Source organism: Nicotiana sylvestris, chromosome 12 (genome assembly GCF_000393655.2).
Source record: "Nicotiana sylvestris chromosome 12, ASM39365v2, whole genome shotgun sequence".
In the NCBI taxonomy this organism is placed as follows: domain Eukaryota; kingdom Viridiplantae; phylum Streptophyta; class Magnoliopsida; order Solanales; family Solanaceae; genus Nicotiana; species Nicotiana sylvestris.
The window spans coordinates 125,590,085-125,601,477 of record NC_091068.1 but is presented as its reverse complement, the minus strand read 5'-3'; the positions used below and the strand labels follow the sequence as shown (position 1 = coordinate 125,601,477).

At 38.7% G+C, this 11,393-nt stretch overlaps 1 protein-coding gene across 1 annotated transcript; it reads right to left on the bottom strand.

Moving 5' to 3' along the window:
• Positions 1-690: 690 nt before the first annotated feature.
• LOC138883683 (uncharacterized) lies at positions 691-1,137 on the bottom strand. Its single transcript, XM_070164385.1, has one exon. The coding sequence runs from the start codon at positions 1,135-1,137 to the stop codon at positions 691-693; it is 447 nt and encodes a 148-aa protein (XP_070020486.1).
• Positions 1,138-11,393: the final 10,256 nt, after the last annotated feature.

Sequence of the window (11,393 nt, the reverse complement as noted above, 5' to 3'; positions counted from 1 at the left end):
TAATTAATTCCTAGCAACAATTATCATACATAATTAAACACCAATTAAAACAAAATTGCACAATTTGACATTGAATGCTAAAAATGCAAACGATGCATATTTTTGTAATTTTCATTCTTGTAAAACAAACTTAATTACTTCTAATTGTAGAATTAAATCCTAAATGCAAATGCGACATATTTTTGTATTTTTTATTAATTTAACAAATAAACATGCATGGACAAATACAAATAATTTATCAAAAATGCCATGAAAATTCTCAAAATTGCACACAAAGGAAAATTGTTTTATTTTGAATTTTTGGGAGTAATTCTCATATAGGGCAAAAATCACGTGCTTATAGGGTGCGTTGAACAGCGCTTAAAAAAGCTAATATATATATATATTTTCGACGGGGTTCCCCATGCGGCGGGGTAGGCCATTTTTCATAGAGATCGATTTATTTTCGACAGTTAGCTTCCAGGTTGCACCACAACTCTATTTTGTACTTATTTTATGTCCAATTCATGCTTGTACCTGTCCAATCAAGTCTCATAACTCCTAAATTCGAATAATCCTAAACTATAATTATGGGTTAGCGAGGTTAACAATTGGGTTGCCTCCCAATAAGCGTCTGATTTAACGTCGCGGCACGACGCAGATGAGCGCATTTAAGGCTCGCTCGACCTCTGAGGTTCAGTAAGGTGGATCTCAGACACTTCCTTTTGGTTCATTCATGCCCACATATAGTTTCAATCTCTGCCCATTGACTCTAAATGTATGAGAGTCTTTCTCTGAGGCAATCTCTACGGCACCTGAAGGGAATACTTCGACCACTCGAAATGGTCCAGACCATCGTGACCTGAGTTTACCCGAAAATAGCCTTAACCTTGAGTTATAAAGCAACACCATATCTCCGGGCTTGAAATTTCTCTCAACAATGTTCTTATCGTGTAACCGCTTTATTCTCTCCTTATACAGCCTCGTGCTCTGGAAAGCAAGATATCGAAACTCGTCGAGCTCATGCAATTCTGTGACTCTAGTTGTTCCCGCAGCCTCAATGTCTAGGTTCAGTTGTTTCAGTGCCCACCAAGCTTTATGTTCAAGTTCCACTGGCAAGTGGAAGGCCTTCCTGATCACCAACTTATATGGTGACATACCAATCGGTGTTTTGAAAGCAGTTCTGTAGGCCTAAAGTGCATCATCTAGCTTTTTTGCCCAATCAGTTCTTGTGGCGTTCACAGTCTTGGTTAGCACACTCTTTATCTCTCTATTTGACACTTCAACTTGTCCACTGGTCTGAGGATGATATGGGGTTGCCACCTTGTGGCACACATCATACTTCGCTAGCAATTTCTCGAAGATTGTAAAAGTGAGTGCCTCAGTCACTGATAATGGCTCTCGGAGTCCCAAAACGGGTGAATATATTCTTCTTCAGAAATCCCACCACCGCTCTTACATCATTGGTGGGAAATGCTGCAGATTCTACCCATTTGGACACGTAATCTACAACAACAAGTATGTACTTATTGCCAAAGGAGCTGACGAAGGGGCCCACGAAGTCAATCCCCTAGACATCGAACACTTCCACCTCTTGAATTGGGTTCATGGGCATCTCATGGCGACGGGAAATGTTCCCGGTTCGCTGACATTCATCACAGCCCTTCACCCATTTATGTGCATCCTTGAACACTGTTGGCCAGAAGAACCCGGCCTCTAGCACTTTTGCAGCCATCCTGACTCCTCCAAAATGCCCTTCATACACTGATGCGTAACATGCCTGCAAAATAGAAGATTGTTCTATCTTGGGGACACACCTCCAGATTATATTGTCAACACATATTAGAAACAGGTAAGGTTCATCCCAATAATACATGTGGCAGTCACGATAAAAAATTTTCTTGTGAAGTGAGGAAAGATCATAGGGAACAATACCGTTTGCCAGGTAATTCGCAAAGTCTGTATACCATGGCACTTCCTCAAGGCTAGTAGCGAGCAGCTGCTCGTCTGGAAAGGTTTCCAGAATATCATCGGCCTCAACTGAGTTTTCAGCTCCCTCAAGTCGTGATAGATGATCAGCGACTTGGTTTTCTGTGCCTTTACGGTCACGAATTTCAAGGTCGGACTCTTGCAGTAATAACACCCAACGAATCAGGCGCGGTTTGGGATCCTTCTTCTCAATCAAGTACCTGAGAGTTGCATGATCAGTATATACAATTACCTTAGAGCCAATCAGGTATGATCTGAACTTGTCGAATGCAAATACCACAGCCAGCATCTCCTTTTCAGTCATAGTGTAGTTTAGCTGGGCTCCGCTCAGCATTCTACTGGCGTAGTAGATTGGGTGCATTAGCTTGTCTTTTCGCTGTCCCAGCACTGCCCCCACTGCATAGTCACTGGCGTCACACATGAGTTCGAATGGGTGCTCCCAGTCGGGGGCGACAATGATGGGTGCTGTGACTAGCCTCTTTTTCAGCTCGTCGAATGCTACCCTCCAATCATCAGAAAACAAGAAAGGATGATCTTTTTCTAACAACTTACAGAGAGGGTTGGCAATTTTTGAGAAGTCTCTTATGAATCTCCGATAGAAACTAGCATGCCCGAGGAAGCTCCTGATTGCCTTGACTGAAGTGGGAGGTGGCAGCTTTGCTATCACGTTAACTTTTGCACGATCCACCTCGATTCCTTTACTTGATACCCGGTGTCCCAAGACTATGCCTTCTTGTACCATAAAATGGCACTTTTCCTAATTAAGTACCAGGTTAGTCTCAATACATCTTTTCAGCACTCGGGTCAGATTTAAAAGGCACTCATCGAACGAGTTCCCCACCACTGAGAAATCATCCATGAACACCTCCATTATGTCTTCGACTATGTCAGTGAATATGGCCATCATGCACCTTTGGAATGTGGCGGGTGCATTGCATAGGCCAAAGGGCATCCTCCGAAAAGCATAAATATCATATGGGCAAGTGAAGGAGGTATTCTCTCTGTCATGTGGCGCAATGGAGATTTGATTGTACCCTGAGTACCCATCCAGAAAACAGAAGTGAGACCTCTCTGCCAATCTGTCTACCATCTGATCAATGAAAAGAAGTGGGAAGTGGTCTTTCCGGGTAGCCAGATTTAACTTTCTATAGTCCATGCAAATTTTCCAGCCCATGACGGTTCTTGTAGAGATCAGCTCATTGTTATCATTTTTGACCACCGTCATGCCACCGTTCTTAAGAACACATTGCACCGGACTAACCCAGTTGCTGTCAGAGATTAGAAAAATGATTCCCGCATCCAACTACTTTATCACTTCTTTCTTCACCACTTCCTTCATATTGTGGTTCAGCCTTCTTTGGTGTTCCCTGGAAGGTTTGTGTCCCTCTTCCAACAGAATTTTAGGCATACAATAGGCTGGGTTGATCCCCTTAATATATGCCATGGTCCACCCAATGGCAGTCTTACACTCCTTGAGTACCTGTAAAAGTTGTTGCACCTGCACATTTAACAAACTAGATGAGATAATAACAGGTAATGTGGAGTTAGGTCCAAGAAACTCATACCTGAGATGGACGGGCAGTGTCTTCAATTTCAGCTTTGGTGGTTCTTCTATGGATAGCTTGGCTGGAGGAGTTTCTCTTTTTTCTAAGTGCAGAGGCTCGAATTCAAGAGTTCTATCCCAGAACCCTCTGCCCTCTAAAGCCAACACCCATTCTGCCAATTCTTCTCCATTCACCTCATCTAAATTTACTAGACATGCAGCAAGAGGGTCCTCAATAGTCAGCATCTCATCATCGGTTTCCACGATTACATCCACGGCACCAATAAGAGAACAATTGGCGGATTCACTTGGTCTCCTCATAGATTTCTGCACATTGAATGTTATCTCTTCATCGTTCAACCTCATCTTGAGATCTCCAGTCTCACAATCAATGAGAGCTCTCCTAGTGGCCAAGAACGGCCTTCACAAAATTATGGGAATTTCTTCATCCACCTTGCAATCTAAAATCACAAAATCTGCAGGGAACACAAATTTTCCTACCTGAATCAGCACATCATCCAAGATACCAGAAGGTCTTTTCACGATCATGTCAGCTAGCTGCAACAACATAGATGTGGGTCTAGCTCTTCCAATCCCCAACCTCTTATAAATCGCCCGGGGCATAAGATTTATGCTGGCCCCCAAATCATAAAGTGCTTTGGCGAAAGCAAAGTTGCCAATAGTGCAGGGAATTGTGAAACTCCTTGGGTCAGACAACTTCTCAGCAATTGGTCAAGTCACCACCACACTGCAGGTATGAGTAAGAGTCACTGTGACCAAGTCTTGGAAATCGAATTTTCGGTACATCAAGTCCTTTATCATTTTAGCATAACTAGACATCTCCTTCAAAGCATCAATAAATGGAGTATTTACTTGGATTTGTTTCAGCATCTCCAAGAACTTCTTGTATTGTTCCCTTTTTTGGTACTTGGCCAGCCTCTGTGGGAATGGTGCGGGGTGTCTCTTCTTCCCAATGATTTGGATATTTTTTTGTTAGCTACCACATCAACTACCGGTTCCTGGGTTGTCTCAGCTTCTTTCTCAGCCTCAATCTGTGTGTTATGTTCTCCCTGGGCAGGCTGCACTGTCACCTCTGTCAGTTTCATCGAATCATCTAGCTCAATGGGCACTGGTACAAGTGTCTCAGCATGTCTGCTTTCTCGAGCCCTTTCTTGCTCCAAGTCTAAGTCTCTGCCATTACGTAGACTCACTACCATCAGCTGTTTCGGGCCTTGATCTTTTGGATTTATCTGAGTGTCTACAGGTAATGTCCCATGAAGACGATTATTTAAAGACATCGAAATCTGGCCCATCTGCACTTCAATATTCTTAATAGCTGAATCATGTGCATCTACTTTGTCACTAATTTTTGCATTTGACCCAATAACCTGCTGCATCATTATCTCAAGTCGAGCAAACCCATCTTCTTGTCTTCTACCATGCTGCTACTGAGGAGGATGATAACCCTGCTGCTAATTTTGATTATTATATCCCTGTGGCCTTTGGTAAGGTGCCATATTATTGTGAGGTCTCATACCTCCCATGTTTCTATTGTTGAGTTGTGGCTGGACTGGCCTGTATGGCTGATTTTGTTGGCCCCAATTTTGACCACTCTATCTCTGGCCTCCATAATTAGACACATAATTCATGTCCTCAGGGTAGTGATGATGATTACTTTCTGCATTCCACTGGTTACCAATTGGTTGACTAATGCAAGATGTGCATAAGCCCCCATTGGTAGTATCTACAATGTGTACATGCTGCTTCTGCCCTGACTCTTCCACATTTTTGGTGAGTGTGAGCACGTGATTTTTGCACAAATACATTTGTGGGGCAGCTGTGAGCACGTGATTTTTTCCTTACGAAAACTACTCCAAAATAAATCAAAAAAATAAAATAAATTTCTTTTACTGTGTAATTTTTGAATTTGCGTGGTGTTAAATACTTGTGTTATGTCCGTAAGTGTTTACTTTGTCATAATAAAATAAAAAATAAAATAAAATACATATTGCATGCATATAGGATTTAATTATGCATTTAAAAGATAATTTAAATAAAATCACAAAAAATATGCAATAGTTCTATTTTAAATATTCCACTGTGTGATTGATGTCTTGTCTATGTGTTAAATAATTGTTATAGAGTAATTAATATATTTTTGTGAAGTTAAAATTGTTTTATAATTAAAATTGGAAATTTAAATTAGAAAAATGAAATGGTTGAAAAAGAAATAAAAAAAAATATAAAAAATAATCGGATCTGGATTTAAATCCAGGCCCAAACCAAATTACCCCCTTTAGCCCAGGTCCGGTCCAAACCAGACGAACCAAAACGACAGCGTTTGGTCGTGGCTTCTCAGGAACCGTTGGATCAAATCCAACCAACGGTTAAGATCTCATCCCCTTACCCGTAACCCGTAACCCGACCCATTGACCCGATTCAGTCCGACCCCAACGATAAACCAAACGACGTCGTTTGATTAAGTGAGATGATCCTGACCGTGAATCTTACTTGATCGGACGGACAAGATCAATCCATCCCTCCCCTATATAAGTTCCAGACCCCTACCCCGGCTCCCCTAACTAAACCCCCCTCTCTACTGTTCATCATCACCTTCCTCAGACCCCCCCTAACCCTAGCCGCCCTAGGATCCCACCGCCTGAAACCCGGCGGCATCAACGCCGCCGGTCACCAAAATAACACCCTAGAATCCCCTGAACATCCTCTACACAGATCTAACATTGGTTTCCTTCGAATCAGGCCCCAACTCTTCGAATCTTAAATCGAAGGTTGGCCTGAAAACCTTATCTTCTCCGATGACCTCCAAAATAACACCACAGTTTCTCCTAAATTCCCTCACCAAGGATCTGTTAGTTGCATGGTTCGAATCATACTGGAACTACTCGAATCTTCATTTGAAGATTCGAGTACAACCTGACCTTATCCCAACCTACTTCAAACTCACACCAGTTACCCCCCTGACCTCCCTCGTGCCTAGAACATCTTTGGTTTCCCTCGAATCTAACCAGAAATGAGTAAATCCCAAATCGAACTTTCAAGAACCCTAAAAATACCAGACTTTTGGATTCTGTCCAGATTGAATAAAGATTGAGGTTTAATCGACCTTAGTCGAAGTATTTTCAGTGGAAAATACTTCGACTAAGGTCTGTTTGATTTCAAACAAAGTCCAAATCCAAGTCGAGTTGAGTTCAGTTGAATTTAAAGGTTCAGAGGTAATTTCTGTTTCTTATGTGCATTCTATGTGTATTCTATGTTCGTTTCATTAGTTTGTTTAATTTTTCATAATTTTCTAGTCAAATTTTGTTATACTGTCCCCTACCCGTCAACTTGATTCTAAATGTGAATTGTTTCTGTTGATTGTGATTATGTACAATGTGTGTAATCGACTCGATTAAGTTCGTCGATTAGTTGTATTATGAATCTTGCTTTTGGAAATGTTGACTGAGATAGCCTGTTTTGAATAGATTATTTTGCTATAACCAGTTAATTAGTTATTGTTAAGCAGTTAGTTCTTGTTTAATAAACCAGTAAATTCAAATGAATGTTGTATATGTGTTGATTTCTGAGCATTGAGTTTCAGGGCATTGTCAGTATATTGACAATGCTCCTGTATTTGTTTATTTTTTGGTTCAGTTTTGAATCTCAGTCGAAATGATCCTGCATATTCTGTGTAATGTTAGTGGGTATTATTCAGGTTCAGTATTCAATTGAGAATCATCTATCTTAATTCAACTCTTGTGCATAAATGTGATGTACTGTCTTTAATACTAAGGACTGGTTATAACTGTTAAAGCAGACTTTAAAATCTGTTTTGCAACATTCTGATTTTAGTTTAAGGGCTGTAATTACAGAAGGATTTCAGGTTTATTTTAGAATGAAACAGTAGGGTAATGTGATAGTGTGCTTTCAATAATATGATAGTGGCTATAATTTAAGTAATAATGGGGAACAAGGGATAATGGGGCTGCTGAAAAACAGGATAAATAGCACTTAGTTTTAAATTATTCAAAAGTAGTTTTAATGGAAAAACTTTCTGATTTTTAAAGGAGAAAAGGGTCCATCCAGCACTAAATTGTATAGGACCAGCCCTGTATAAATACAGGGAGCTGGACAGACTGAAAGGATCAGTTTTTCAGAGAGGGAATTGGGACTGATTTAGGGCAGTTTTCAGAAAAGAGGAGTTTTCAGAGAAAGGCAGAGATTTCAGATTGAAGAAATCTGATTTAGGAGAAAAAAGAGAAAATCTGAAGAAAAAAAAACAGAAAGAAAGGAAAGAAAGACAGAGAAAAGAAAAGAAGAAAAAATCAGTTTTCAGAGAAAGAGAGTTTAGAGAGACTTCATAACATATTTTGAAAGAGAATTTAAGAAAAATACACCTAGAGTGAGATAAAAGAGAAAAATCCAGCAGAAAAATCAGATTCTTCTTGGAATCTGAAGAGGAAGAGGAAAAAGAAAAACAGAAACAGATATAGAAACAGAAAAGAAAATCAGAAACATACTTTTCTTTGGATCTGTCCGGGTCTATTTGTTTGATATTACTTGGATTAAATCTGAAAGTTTTCCCAAAAATCCTGTCACTGTTCATCTGGGTTAACGGGTCTTGTTCAGACTTGCTGTGTTATCGGTACATTCTACTGATTTTGTTATTGCTGCTACTGCTGAAATTTACTCCTTCTACCTTCATTTTCAGGTACATGTCTTTTAAATTTTATGTTGGAAAGAGATTCAACATGACTAATCAATGAAGTTCGAATTGTAATTCTGTTTTCCATTTGTCCACGTTCATCAGTTTAAATTTCATTTTTTGTTTCATGTTAGTTAATTAGTAGTGAATTCAATTTGATAGCTATGAGTTAATTGTCTTACTTTGAAATTCGTATAAAGCTTTGTAATAATGTTAGCCCTTCATCTCATTAGTTTAGTCATGTTTGAACTGTCAAGGTAGGAAACATGACATAAAGATTGGCCATTAACTAGGCCTTGTGACGTTGTTAGTTGAATAAAGAATAGCGTGAAAATGTCAAAACCATATAGCTAGTTTATTCTGATAATCTGATTTAGTTGTGGAAGGAATGATATAAGTTGTACGTTCTTATGTGGCATTATAACAGGTATCTATAGAACCATTAGTGGATGGTAAGTGGAGTTGTTATGGCTCATTATGATGTTAAAGTGCTATGAATGTTTTAGACACACAAACTATGTCACATGTAAGGCAATATTATTAATCGATTTATAATTCCCTTTCTTATCAATTTGATGCCTATTTACCATCTTAGATAAATAATTAGGCCTATTAGATTAAAAGCAAGTATATGAGAATAAGATGAGATATACAAATTGCAACACTTTATGTCAAGGACAATTAGAAATGGGATTTACACTAATTAAATAATGAAAAATTGTTCAAAAATACTTCTTCCTTTCATAAATCATGTTTGTTAGTTTCATATACAATTCATCCTTTGGCATATATATGTTGTATTTGTTTGAATCATAATTTTATTCTTTTCTTCGAATTTGAATAGCGGGATGAATATAATTTATACTCGAAAATTATAATCGACGGGCAACCTTTAATAGATTGTGAATTCTTTTCAAAGAATTTATAGGCCTCTAAAGTGGGAGTTCTCATGATTTTCGCATAAAAAATATATGAATATAATAAACAATTTGTGGAAAATCCCTAATATCATTACAAATATTTTGCGCAATTAGGGATACGTTCGCGTACCCTGATTATATTTTTTAAAAGTAAATTCGGATTATGCGTACGCGCAATTTCGAGCGAATATTTAAGAAAAGGATTTTTCCAAAGGCGTTAAATCAATTTCATAAAAAACCGAAATGTGCGGTTCACTATTTAAGAAAAACAAATATTCTTGATTCGACACAATTTCGAAAAAATGATTGTTTAATAAATATATTATCAAAAGTTATCGTGTACACGTACGCGTGACACAATTCCGCATTTTTAAATTTATAACACGAATATACGTACGCGTAATTCGATTCAAAGAAGGGTCCTTAATCACAATAAGTATAAGCGGTAGTAAAATTACGTAATAAAAATATATTTAATAAAAATCAAGATAATTAAGCCAATAATAAAAACAGTTAAGCGACCGTGCTAGAACCACGGAATTCGGAAATGCCTAACACCTTCTTCCGGATTAACAGAATTCCTTACTCAGGATTTCTGGTTCGCAGAATAATAAACAGAGTCATATTCTCCTCGATTCAGGGATTAAAATTGGTGACTTGGGACGCCTTAAAATTCCCAGGTGGCGACTCTTAAATAATTAAATAAATTCCGTTTCGACTGTCCTTTAATTGGAGAAAAACCCCCACGCGCCCACGCGGGCGCGGTAAAAAGGAGGTGCGACAGTGAGTATACTCTGCTTGGGAATATAGTGTTACTGTAACCCAGAACCATTGGTTCAGGGTTTAAAGAATTCGAGCTTAAAATATCTGTGTTAATTGGCTTTATTTACTATATGATTTTCAACTGTTTATATGCTAATATGCTAAATGTTTTTTTTTACCGCTTTAATATTATTTGAATTGTGAATATATACAACTGCTACGAAACCCCCTTCTTTCTGAGTCTTCTGAATTTATGGTGTACACGTGCGCGTGACCCACCTTTCTGTTAAAGTCATACCAAATAAGACGGAGTTGGGACAAGTAACTAGGCCGGGCAGACTTTCGTGCTCCCGGTACGTTGCCCCCGCTTCGGCTCAAACTGTCCGTTTGGGTAAGCCAGGTTTAGAACAATCAACCTAAGGTTTTACACTTAGAATAACTCAGCCATGTACCGGATCCCTAGTAGGAACGTCTATTTGCATCATACACATTTGGCCTTGGAGACTCAACACAGGGGTTGGGTCTGTCTAGGACAGGTGAACCCGAAATAAAAAGACCATCATGATGCATCCTACTTGCTATTTGTGCATTCATTAGCCTCGAACATGCTTGTTGACCAGCTTAAATGAAATCATGGTGAGAAGAGAGGAATAAAATGGGTTGTTGTTTTTTTTTTAAAAAAAAAAATTCAAAAAAAAAAAGAAAAATAGTTTTAAATCTTGAAATAAAGGTATTTAATAAATAAAAAAATTTCGAAAATGATTTTTTAGTATAAATTTTCAAAATGAATTTTGACTTTATTAAAATTAAATTTCAGATACAAAATGAGCACCACACAAAGCCCCTCGTCCACGAGTACAGAAGAATTTCTATTTCAACTTCAAATGTGGTGGTATGATTTAGGCGAAGACGGTCAAAAAATGGGTCGTCAAGCATTTGGGAAATCTCACGGACATTATGAAAGTCAAACCTCGTGATGATCTGATTGCGGCACTAGTAACTTTTTGGGACCCTGTTCACAATGTCTTTCGTTTCTCTGACTTCGAGCTTACTCCTACATTAGAGGAGATAGCTGGATATGCTGGTTTTGACGGAAGTTTAAGAAATCAAAGCTTGATATTCACAAAGGCTCCTTCGGTACATCGATTCTTCGGTCTTCTGAACATCAGCAGTCAAATCAGGAAAAGCAATGTCATCAATGGATGTTGTTCCTTCAACTTTTTGTATTCAAGGTTCGGAAAGTCAGATGGGTTCGAAATTCATGAGAAAGGCCTTACCAATAAGCAAAACAAAGACACTTGGCAGATTCACCGTCGCTTTGCTTTCATGGTGGCTTTTCTAGGAGTCATGGTCTTTCCAAACAAAGAGCGAACAATTGATATTCGCACCGCAAAAATTGTGCAAATCCTCACCACCAAAGAAAATCACACCTTTGTCCCCATCATTCTATCAGACATTTATCGGGCTTTAACTTTATGTAAATCAGGAGCAAAGG